Raw genomic sequence first — 12,151 nt, forward strand, 5'->3', positions numbered from 1 at the left:
GGCCAGTGAGTGGCCCCTCTGGCACCCGATGCAGGAGACGTCGCGGCAGCCGCCCCTTGTGCCGCTGTAAGAAGCAGCGCACGAGCGGTGTCAAGCGACGGCGTGTCCGCCGACGCAGATACCGCGGCCGGCACATTATGTGTACTGAGGGAACCCACTGCAGAGACCGCCGTGTGCCCTTCATTCTCGCTCGACTTCTGCGCGACACACTGTCCAGTGAGGCTAGCGGGGCAGCGATGCTGCCGCACAGCCATTGTCCCCTTTGCGCACAGCTGGACCAGGCATTCGCTGCCCTATCGCTGGACGAGGAAGAGCCGCTGCCGCCCCCTCCTACATCGTATATCCACTGCCTCCCACCAATCGTCGCTTATACGTTCACCGGCATCGATGCCGCGCGCACGCCATCAGTGTCTTTATTTAGGTTTTAAATAAATTCACCAGACCACAGATTCACCGCGCAACAGGCCGCATTTTCCTCCCTCTCTTTGCAGGCGCACACGTGATGAGCGGGTGTTCTTGAACATCTGCCAGATACTACACGTGGTGCGTCCCCTTTTTTATTTTTCTCCGAGGCCCTGCTGTGGCGGCCCCCTTTGTTATGTTGTTCAGAAGCACATCCGTCGATTCCTTTTGTCTCCTTTCCGATGCCCTGCCGTGGCGGCCCCCTTTGTTATGTTGTTCAGAAGCACCTCCGTCGATTCCTTTTTTCTCCTTTCCGATGCCCTGCCGTGACGGCCCCCTTTGTTATGTTGTTCAGAAGCACCTCCGTCGATTCCTTTTTTCTCCTTTCCGATGCCCTGCCGTGGCGGCCCCCTTTGTTATGTTGTTCAGAAGCACATCCGTCGATTCCTTTTTTCTCCTTTCCGATGCCCTGCCGTGGCGGCCCCCTTTGTTATGTTGTTCAGAAGCACATCCGTCGATTCCTTTTTTCTCCTTTCCGATGCCCTGCCGTGACGGCCCCCTTTGTTATGTTGTTCAGAAGCACATCCGTCGATTCCTTTTTTCTCCTTTCCGAGGCCCTGCTGTGGCGGCCCCCTTTGTTATGTTGTTCAGAAGCACATCCGTCGATTCCTTTTTTTCCTTTCCGAGGCCCTGCCGTGGCGGCCCCCTTTGTTATGTTGTTCAGAAGCACATCCGTCGATTCCTTTTTTCTCCTTTCCGAGGCCCTGCTGTGGCGGCCCCCTTTGTTATGTTGTTCAGAAGCACATCCGTCGATTCCTTTTTTCTCCTTTCCGAGGCCCTGCCGTGGCGGCCCCCTTTGTTATGTTGTTCAGAAGCACATCCGTCGATTCCTTTTTCTCCTTTCCGAGGCCCTGCCGTGGTGGCCCCCTTTGTTATGTTGTTCAGAAGCACATCCGTCGATTCCTTTTTTCTCCTTTCCGAGGCCCTGCCGTGGCGGCCCCCTTTGTTATGTTGTTCAGAAGCACATCCGTCGATTCCTTTTTTCTCCTTTCAGAGGCCCTGCTGTGGCGGCCCCCTTTGTTATGTTGTTCAGAAGCACATCCGTCGATTCCTTTTTTCTCCTTTCCGAGGCCCTGCCGTGGCGGCCCCCTTTGTTATGTTGTTCAGAAGCACATCCGTCGATTCCTTTTTTCTCCTTTCCGAGGCCCTGCCGTGGTGGCCCCCTTTGTTATGTTGTTCAGAAGCACATCCGTCGATTCCTTTTTTCTCCTTTCCGAGGCCCTGCCGTGGCGGCCCCCTTTGTTATGTTGTTCAGAAGCACATCCGTCGATTCCTTTTTTCTCCTTTCCGAGGCCCTGCCGTGGCGGCCCCCTTTGTTATGTTGTTCAGAAGCACATCCGTCGATTCCTTTTTTCTCCTTTCCGAGGCCCTGCTGTGGCGGCCCCCTTTGTTATGTTGTTCAGAAGCACATCCGTCGATTCCTTTTTTCTCCTTTCCGAGGCCCTGCTGTGGCGGCCCCCTTTGTTATGTTGTTCAGAAGCACATCCGTCGATTCCTTTTTCTCCTTTCCGAGGCCCTGCCGTGGCGGCCCCCTTTGTTATGTTGTTCAGAAGCACATCCGTCGATTCCTTTTTTCTCCTTTCCGAGGCCCTGCCGTGGCGGCCCCCTTTGTTATGTTGTTCAGAAGCACATCCGTCGATTCCTTTTTTCTCCTTTCCGAGGCCCTGCCGTGGCGGCCCCCTTTGTTATGTTGTTCAGAAGCACATCCGTCGATTCCTTTTTTCTCCTTTCCGAGGCCCTGCCGTGGCGGCCCCCTTTGTTATGTTGTTCAGAAGCACATCCGTCGATTCCTTTTTCTCCTTTCCGAGGCCCTGCCGTGGTGGCCCCCTTTGTTATGTTGTTCAGAAGCACATCCGTCGATTCCTTTTTTCTCCTTTCCGAGGCCCTGCCGTGGCGGCCCCCTTTGTTATGTTGTTCAGAAGCACATCCGTCGATTCCTTTTTTCTCCTTTCCGAGGCCCTGCCGTGGCGGCCCCCTTTGTTATGTTGTTCAGATGCACATCCGTCGATTCCTTTTTTCTCCTTTCCGAGGCCCTGCCGTGGTGGCCCCCTTTGTTATGTTGTTCAGAAGCACATCCGTCGATTCCTTTTTCTCCTTTCCGAGGCCCTGCCGTGGTGGCCCCCTTTGTTATGTTGTTCAGAAGCACATCCGTCGATTCCTTTTTCTCCTTTCCGAGGCCCTGCCGTGGCGGCCCCCTTTGTTATGTTGTTCAGAAGCACATCCGTCGATTCCTTTTTTCTCCTTTCCGAGGCCCTGCCGTGGTGGCCCCCTTTGTTATGTTGTTCAGAAGCACATCCGTCGATTCCTTTTTCTCCTTTCCGAGGCCCTGCCGTGGTGGCCCCCTTTGTTATGTTGTTCAGAAGCACATCCGTCGATTCCTTTTTCTCCTTTCCGAGGCCCTGCCGTGGTGGCCCCCTTTGTTATGTTGTTCAGAAGCACATCCGTCGATTCCTTTTTCTCCTTTCCGAGGCCCTGCCGTGGTGGCCCCCTTTGTTATGTTGTTCAGAAGCACATCCGTCGATTCCTTTTTTCTCCTTTCCGAGGCCCTGCCGTGGCGGCCCCCTTTGTTATGTTGTTCAGAAGCACATCCGTCGATTCCTTTTTCTCCTTTCCGAGGCCCTGCCGTGGTGGCCCCCTTTGTTATGTTGTTCAGAAGCACATCCGTCGATTCCTTTTTTCTCCTTTCCGAGGCCCTGCTGTGGCGGCCCCCTTTGTTATGTTGTTCAGAAGCACATCCGTCGATTCCTTTTTTCTCCTTTCCGAGGCCCTGCCGTGGTGGCCCCCTTTGTTATGTTGTTCAGAAGCACATCCGTCGATTCCTTTTTTCTCCTTTCCGAGGCCCTGCCGTGGCGGCCCCCTTTGTTATGTTGTTCAGAAGCACATCCGTCGATTCCTTTTTTCTCCTTTCCGAGGCCCTGCCGTGGCGGCCCCCTTTGTTATGTTGTTCAGAAGCACATCCGTCGATTCCTTTTTTCTCCTTTCCGAGGCCCTGCCGTGGTGGCCCCCTTTGTTATGTTGTTCAGAAGCACATCCGTCGATTCCTTTTTTCTCCTTTCCGAGGCCCTGCCGTGGCGGCCCCCTTTGTTATGTTGTTCAGAAGCACATCCGTCGATTCCTTTTTTCTCCTTTCCGAGGCCCTGCCGTGGCGGCCCCCTTTGTTATGTTGTTCAGAAGCACATCCGTCGATTCCTTTTTTCTCCTTTCCGAGGCCCTGCCGTGGCGGCCCCCTTTGTTATGTTGTTCAGAAGCACATCCGTCGATTCCTTTTTTCTCCTTTCCGAGGCCCTGCCGTGGCGGCCCCCTTTGTTATGTTGTTCAGAAGCACATCCGTCGATTCCTTTTTTCTCCTTTCCGAGGCCCTGCCGTGGCGGCCCCCTTTGTTATGTTGTTCAGAAGCACATCCGTCGATTCCTTTTTTCTCCTTTCCGAGGCCCTGCCGTGGCGGCCCCCTTTGTTATGTTGTTCAGAAGCACATCCGTCGATTCCTTTTTTCTCCTTTCCGAGGCCCTGCCGTGGCGGCCCCCTTTGTTATGTTGTTCAGAAGCACATCCGTCGATTCCTTTTTTCTCCTTTCCGAGGCCCTGCCGTGGCGGCCCCCTTTGTTATGTTGTTCAGAAGCACATCCGTCGATTCCTTTTTTCTCCTTTCCGAGGCCCTGCCGTGGCGGCCCCCTTTGTTATGTTGTTCAGAAGCACATCCGTCGATTCCTTTTTTCTCCTTTCCGAGGCCCTGCCGTGGCGGCCCCCTTTGTTATGTTGTTCAGAAGCACATCCGTCGATTCCTTTTTTCTCCTTTCCGAGGCCCTGCCGTGGCGGCCCCCTTTGTTATGTTGTTCAGAAGCACATCCGTCGATTCCTTTTTCTCCTTTCCGAGGCCCTGCCGTGGCGGCCCCCTTTGTTATGTTGTTCAGAAGCACATCCGTCGATTCCTTTTTTCTCCTTTCCGAGGCCCTGCCGTGGCGGCCCCCTTTGTTATGTTGTTCAGAAGCACATCCGTCGATTCCTTTTTTCTCCTTTCCGAGGCCCTGCCGTGGCGGCCCCCTTTGTTATGTTGTTCAGAAGCACATCCGTCGATTCCTTTTTTCTCCTTTCCGAGGCCCTGCCGTGGCGGCCCCCTTTGTTATGTTGTTCAGAAGCACATCCGTCGATTCCTTTTTTCTCCTTTCCGAGGCCCTGCCGTGGCGGCCCCCTTTGTTATGTTGTTCAGAAGCACATCCGTCGATTCCTTTTTTCTCCTTTCCGAGGCCCTGCCGTGGCGGCCCCCTTTGTTATGTTGTTCAGAAGCACATCCGTCGATTCCTTTTTTCTCCTTTCCGAGGCCCTGCCGTGGCGGCCCCCTTTGTTATGTTGTTCAGAAGCACATCCGTCGATTCCTTTTTTCTCCTTTCCGAGGCCCTGCCGTGGCGGCCCCCTTTGTTATGTTGTTCAGAAGCACATCCGTCGATTCCTTTTTTCTCCTTTCCGAGGCCCTGCCGTGGCGGCCCCCTTTGTTATGTTGTTCAGAAGCACATCCGTCGATTCCTTTTTTCTCCTTTCCGAGGCCCTGCTGTGGCGGCCCCCTTTGTTATGTTGTTCAGAAGCACATCCGTCGATTCCTTTTTTCTCCTTTCCGAGGCCCTGCCGTGGTGGCCCCCTTTGTTATGTTGTTCAGAAGCACATCCGTCGATTCCTTTTTTCTCCTTTCCGAGGCCCTGCCGTGGTGGCCCCCTTTGTTATGTTGTTCAGATGCACATCCGTCGATTCCTTTTTTCTCCTTTCCGAGGCCCTGCCGTGGCGGCCCCCTTTGTTATGTTGTTCAGAAGCACATCCGTCGATTCCTTTTTTCTCCTTTCCGAGGCCCTGCCGTGGCGGCCCCCTTTGTTATGTTGTTCAGAAGCACATCCGTCGATTCCTTTTTTCTCCTTTCCGAGGCCCTGCCGTGGTGGCCCCCTTTGTTATGTTGTTCAGAAGCACATCCGTCGATTCCTTTTTTCTCCTTTCCGAGGCCCTGCTGTGGCGGCCCCCTTTGTTATGTTGTTCAGAAGCACATCCGTCGATTCCTTTTTTCTCCTTTCCGAGGCCCTGCCGTGGCGGCCCCCTTTGTTATGCTGTTCAGAAGCACATCCGTCGATTCCTTTTTTCTCCTTTCCGAGGCCCTGCCGTGGCGGCCCCCTTTGTTATGCTGTTCAGAAGCACATCCGTCGATTCCTTTTTTCTCCTTTCCGAGGCCCTGCCGTGGCGGCCCCCTTTGTTATGTTGTTCAGAAGCACATCCGTCGATTCCTTTTTCTCCTTTCCGAGGCCCTGCCGTGGCGGCCCCCTTTGTTATGTTGTTCAGAAGCACATCCGTCGATTCCTTTTTTCTCCTTTCCGAGGCCCTGCCGTGGTGGCCCTTTTTTCTTTTCTTCGCAGAGGCGCTGCCGCTTTATCTGTGCGTCACTTGAGCCATCCGCTGGTGTGTGTGTGTGGAGTTGTCGTGTGTTGTGGGGAATGTTTTGTGGCTTTTCTCGTGTCTTCACCCCCCCTCTCCCCCCTCAGTGCACGCGCGTCGACGAATGTCCGCGTGGCTGTCACCTCTCTGCCTTCCCTCACAGGTGAGACACGAGAAGACGCGCGCCTGCAGATGTTTCTTCCGCTCTTTCAAAGCCCTTCCAACCGCTCTGGTCACTGTTCCGCTGTACGCATGCATGTGCGCATACGTGAGTGGTGAGCGACAGAGACGCACGGGGCGGTCTGCAGAGCTCCTCTGCGCCGCGGTGTTTCTTCTTGTTGCCACTCCCCTCGCATTCTTTGCTCATCTACAGCAGCCGGGCCCATTGCTGTGGAGTGCTGGGCAGGTGCGCGCTTGTGTGAAGCATCCACCTGCGGGTGCAGCAGACCCCCTCCCCCTCTCTCTCTGCGTGCGCGGATGCGTTACAGCGCAGGGCATTGGGGAGCATCCTCGCGTGGCTCTCGTTCTCCTTCGCTCTCTGTCTCGTCACCTCAGCCCTTCTGCTTCTCCCTCGTCGTCCTCCTCCTCCCCGCTGGTATACGTATGCGCCTGGTGGCGTGCGACAACGGCGCCATCGCGTGCGGCACTGCTGCATCCTCCGTAGGACTTGGCCACGCGGGTTACACCCACACACAGACGTGTCCCTTTCGAGAGAAAAGTGCGTTGGCCTTCTTGGCGCTCTCGCGCTGCGGTGCCGAGTAGGGCGAGGGCGCTGCTGAGATGTCCCTCACCTCCACCACGTCACTACCCCCCGCCCACGCCACCGCGGACGCCTCGCTGTGGGAGGCGCTTGCGGCGGAGTGCCGGAAGTGTTCAATGAGCCTCTGCAAGTGCAAGCACGAGACCGAGCGGCTTGTGCGCTCGATGGACGGAGTGCTGTTCTGTGTTGCACTCGAGGACGTGCCGCACTCCGTGTGCGGTGCGAAGCATTTCAGCGCTGCTTCACCTCCTCTCGGTTTGCGGTAGAGGGGGGCGTGCGATGACGACGGCGTCTCTTCTTCTTCTACCCCGGGGAGTCGTGCACATCCGCCCACCCAAAGTTGTGCGTGGGTGCCTGTGCGGCGCCTCGCCTCCCCCCTCCGCGCCGTACAGCCGGGCGATGAGGCTTCCATCGCTCGTACGGCTTTTGTCGTTGCTGCTCAAGCGCTGTTTGTGCCCCTCCCTTCTCTCTCTCTTTCCCCGTAGGTACCCCCCGCTTCCTCTTGTGCTGCTGCTGCACCGACATGTGACAGCGCATGCAGACTCATCTTATCCTCTTCCCCACACCTGCAGTCCGCCTGCGTGTGGCGCTATCTGGCGCACTCAGCACATCCTCCGTCGGTGTCGTCTCTCTTGTTTTGCTGAAGCATCCCGTGTTGTGCCCTGCGCTGGTGTGCAACCTATCCGCGCTCATGGGGTGGTGGTGGGGCGACTCCATTGTGCCTCCCTCGGCAGTGTTGTACCCCGTCTTCTTTGCCGTTTCGCACCCGCTCTGCAGCACGAACCCACAAGTGGCTCTCGCGCTTTCTCTTTCCCCGCCTCGTTCTCCTCCGTGCCACTCGTCTCTCTACACTGCGGCCTCTTCTTGCGACGACCACGCCACAGCCACCACCCACAGGCACGCTTGGGCTTTGTGTGTCTCGTACACTCCCCGCCTTCTCGCGGTTAATCCCCGGCACGTCTCGCTCTCTCCTGTGACGCTGTGCAGCGCCTGCCATCGTTTTCTGCTCCCGTCAGTGTGTGCCGCCTCTGCCTCTCCACCAGTGCCGCCATGTCCGTCAACCCGCTGCTTCAGCAGAGCCGTCTGCCGCACCAAAATACCCACCCTTTGACAGGGTGAAGGTGGAGCACTACGCGCCCGCCTTCGAGCAGGGCATGGCGGAGCAGATGGCGGGGATCGAGGCGATCAAGGCCAACCCCGACACGCCCACCTTCGAGAACACCGTTGTGGCACTCGAGGAGAGCGGGGCGCTGCTTACGCGCGCACACGTGAGCCCAGAGATGCAAAAGCTCGAGCAGGCCTACGCACCAAAGTTCTCCGCCCACACGCACAGGGTCTACCTCGACAGCGCCTTGTAGAGCCGCATCAGGGCCGTATACGACGAGCGTGCCCGTCTTGCTGGCGAGGACTTGCGCCTCGTGGAGCACCACGAAAAGGAGTTCCGAACGGGTGGCGCCGGCCTTGACGACGCGGTCAAGGAGGAGCTGAAGCAGGTGAACGAGCGCCTTGCCACTCTCGAGAGTGGCTTCGCCAAGAGGCTCATGGACACACGCAGGACCGCGTCGCTGATCGTGGCTGACGCTGCTGAGCTGGAGGGCCTCAGCGAGGACGAGATCGCGACGGCACAGAAAGGGGCGGAGAGCCTCGGCCACCCCGGCAAGCATGCGTTGGTCATTGTGAACACGGCGGAGCAGCCGCTGCTCGCTTCACTGAGGAACCGCGAGACGCGCGGCCGCCTGCTCGAGGCGAGCGAGCAGCGCGCCGGACGTGGCGACGAGAATGGTACAACCGCCATCACGGTCGAGATGGCGCAGCTGCGCCTCAGGAGGGCGACGCTGCTTGGCAAGAAGAGCTTTGCGGAGTGGCAGCTCCAGAACCAGATGGCCGATGCGGCGTCTGCGGAGGCGTTGCTGCGCGACATGGGCAAAGCGGCAGCGCCAAAGGCGACGAAGGAGGCCGCTGACATCCAGCAGATGATTCGCGAGGAGGGTGGCGACTTCGAGCTGGCGCCGTGGGACTGGCGCTACTACGCGGAGCGGGTGCGCAGGCAGCTGTACGATCTCGACGAGAACGAGGCGAAGCCGTACTTTGAGCTGAACAACGCCCTTGAGCGCGGCGTGTTCTACGCGGCGGAGAAGCTCTACGGCGTGACGATGCAGCGGCGCACCGATCTGCCGGTGTACCACCCCGATGTGATGACGCTCGAGATGTTCGACTGCACGGGCGAGTCGCTCGCCATTTTTGGCATCGACCCCTACGCGCGTGCAGGCAAGCGCGGTGGTGCGTGGATGACATTCATTGTTCGCCAGGCCTCCCTGCTTGGCCGAAAGCCAGTCGTGTACAACGTGCTGAACACTGTGAAGCCGGCGGAGGGAAGGCCGGCCTTGTTGACCCGTGACAACGTGACGACGCTCTTCCACGAGTTCGGCCACGGACTCCACGGCATGCTAAGCAACCTCCCGTACTCAACACTCTCCGGCACGAGCGTCGCCCGTGACTTCCTCGAGTTCCCATCGCAGATCAACGATCACTGGGCGATGTACGATGCCGTGCTGAAGAACTACGCGCTTCACTACGAGACCAAGGAGCCGATCCCGCAGGCGCTGGTGGACCGCATGAAGGCGGCCGAGACGTACGGTGCCGGCCTCCATACCATCGAGGTGGACAAGGCGGCGTACCTCGATCTCCACTGGCATCGTGCCACGGAGGAGGCGGCAATGAGGGCCTTTGGAGTTGGGATGACCGAGGTGCCGCCGCGCTACCACAGTGGGTACTTCCTGCACATTGTCGCTGGCGGGTACGCCTCGAACTACTACGTGTACGAGTGGGCGCGGGTGTTGGACTGCGACGGGCTCGAGTGGTTCCTGGAGAGCGGTGGGCTGACGCGCGAGAACGGAGATCACCTGCGCGCGCGCGTGCTCTCTGTGGGCAACTCGGTGGACGCCAACGTTGCGTACGAGAGGTTCGCTGGCCGCAAGGCCAACATGAAGGCGTTCCTGCGCATCAACGGTCTGCTGGGCGAGTAGGCTTGATTATGATGTGTGTGTGTTTGCGCGCCGCTGCGCTCTTCCTCCCTCTTCCTCAAAGTTTCGCCTTCTCGCCTTTTCTGTCCTCGTTCCTGTTCGTGTCGCTTGTGTTCGCCGAACGCCTACGCCAGCGCGGATGGGTTGGAGCTAAGCGGCGAAGGTCATTTCATCGCTGCTCTCGACTCTGCGCTGCGGCCTTCTCCGCACGGCAGTCGCGACCCCTTCGGTTTTTTGTTTCATCACCTTTTCATCATTGTGCATCGCGTAGAAGGCCATCCTCCTCCCCTTCTCCCTCCGCGTGGGTGCGTCGGTGAAGGCATCCGCGGCGCAGGCCTGGTAATCCGGCTTCCGAGACCGTCTGCCCGAAAGGGGGCCGCCTTGCCGCCCCCCCCCCCCTCCCCCCTGAGGGGCCCACGTCATCATTTTGCCGCCTTCTCTGTTTTCTGGCACTGTGCCGCATATAGCCGGACGATCAGCGGGCAGCTCACTGCGCACCTTCGCATCGGTATTCGCCTACCGCCACCGCCTTCTCCCTTTTCTGCGTATTCCCGCCCACCCCCTCTCTCTCTGTGCCTCTCTTTTCCGCTCACCTGCCACTCTACGGTTGCCTCGCCGTCTTGTCCGCCTTACCTTCCGGCTTTCCCCCCTTGCCGCGGTTTGCGCATCCGCGCTTGTTGGGGGTGTGCAGCGGGCCTCTCTGCGCGTTGGCGCCTCATTTTTTTCCACGTCGACAGACGCCGAGTTGCAACGCACTGCACAGCGCAGAGCGACTTCGACGTTTTCACCTCCCCCAACTCTTCTCTGTACAGGCGCCTCCGCAGCCGCTTTTTTTCGCGCAGTGGTAGGACATAGGGCAGCGAGGACAACAAATGTAAATCGCCACGCACCCCCCCTGGCAAAGATGCTTGCCACTCTTCGATCGAATGACACCACACCCCAACGCCCCTGCTTCCGTAGACGGCACCCTTGGCGTCATCCTCCCTCTGGCGTGCTGCCACCCCACCTCCTCCCATCCCTCGCTTTCTCTTCTTTGTCCCCCTTCACGTCCACCCTTCCTCTCCCCTTTGCTCCCCACGTGTGTCTATGCCTGTGATGTACCCGTGCTACGCCCACGGATGAAGATGCAGCGCCTTTCTTCGCACTCCCCACGTACACACCTACACACCCACACACGCTCACATACACACACACACACACAGACACACACACGGGACCCTTTCCCCGTGCTCTTCTCTCCGTATTCCCTCTCTTTTCTCTCTTTGCCTGCGTTAGCCCGCTCGCCTCTCTCCTTCCCTCTGCGTTTCTCTTAAGACTGCCTCGCCCACAATGAACCACGACTCGATGGCGCAGAGCCCCGTCCCCCGCCCCCTTCCCATCCCGCCGCCTTCGCCAATGCTCCCCCCGCCGGAAATAAAGCCACCATATGAACTTGAGATGACTTCAACAGGTGGAAGCGTGAAGATGGTGGAGTGCACGAGTGTTGGACCTGCCACAAACGAAGCGCGTCCAGCCCCTGAGGCGTTACCGCTGCCACCAGTCAGTGGCCCCTCTGCCATCCATTACGGGAGACGCCGCGGCAGCCGCCCCCTGTGCCGCTGTATGAAGCAGCGCACGAACGGTGGAATGCGGCTGAGCTGTGCTCGACTCGGACACCGCTGCTTGGGCGTTTTCCCTGCTGCTCTAGTCCGCGTTCAGAGAGCGCCAGCGTCGGGAGCTACGGGATCGACGCGATTCATGACGGAGAGGCCTGTGCGCTGAGGAGATTGACATAGCGCCGCTTTCGCCAATGCTCGTGCCTCGCCTCGAAAGAGAAGCCGGACATATGCATCGTGATGAGGCACTAGCAGACAGCATGGGAGGCCGTGACAGCATGGTCGGACGTGTCATCGCAGTGCTCGCGCGCATGCCGGCACAACCAACATCGCGAGTGACACAGACGTGAGGCCATTACACGCTGCCGCCAGTCAGTGGCCCCTCTGCCATTCATTACGGGAGACGCCGCGGCAGCCGCCCCCTGTGCCGCTGTATGAAGCAGCGCACGAACGGTGGAATGCGGCTGAGCTGTGCTCGACTCGGACACCGCTGCTTGGGCGTTTTCCCTGCCGCTCTAGTCCGCTACAGAGAGCGCCAGCGACGGGAGCTCGGGATCGAGCGATTCCGACGTGAAGGCCTGTGCGCTGAGGAGAGCGATGCAGCGACGCTGCCGCTGGGCGACGTGCTCCCTCCCACGGACGCGGACACCGCATCGGATGAGCAAAGCGACGCAGCGACGCTGCCGCTGGGCGACGTGCTCTCTCCCACGGATGCGGACACCGCATCGGATGAGCAGAGCGACGCAGCGACGCTGCCGCTGGGCGACGTGCTCTCTCCCACGGATGCGGACACCACATCGGATGAGCAGAGCGACGCAGCGACGCTGCCGCCAGTCAGTGGCCCCTCTGCCATTCATTACGGGAGACGCCGCGGCAGCCGCCCCCTGTGCCGCTGTATGAAGC

General features: G+C 58.8%; 1 pseudogene across 1 annotated transcript; it reads left to right on the forward strand.

Annotated features, from left to right (window-relative positions):
• Positions 1–7,784: 7,784 nt before the first annotated feature.
• LBRM_27_2840 lies at positions 7,785–9,656 on the forward strand (annotated as a pseudogene). The gene has a single exon. A coding segment is annotated over exon 1 (1,872 nt).
• Positions 9,657–12,151: the final 2,495 nt, after the last annotated feature.

The sequence above is a fragment of the Leishmania braziliensis genome, chromosome 27 (genome assembly GCF_000002845.2).
Source record: "Leishmania braziliensis MHOM/BR/75/M2904 complete genome, chromosome 27".
NCBI lineage: Eukaryota > Euglenozoa > Kinetoplastea > Trypanosomatida > Trypanosomatidae > Leishmania > Leishmania braziliensis.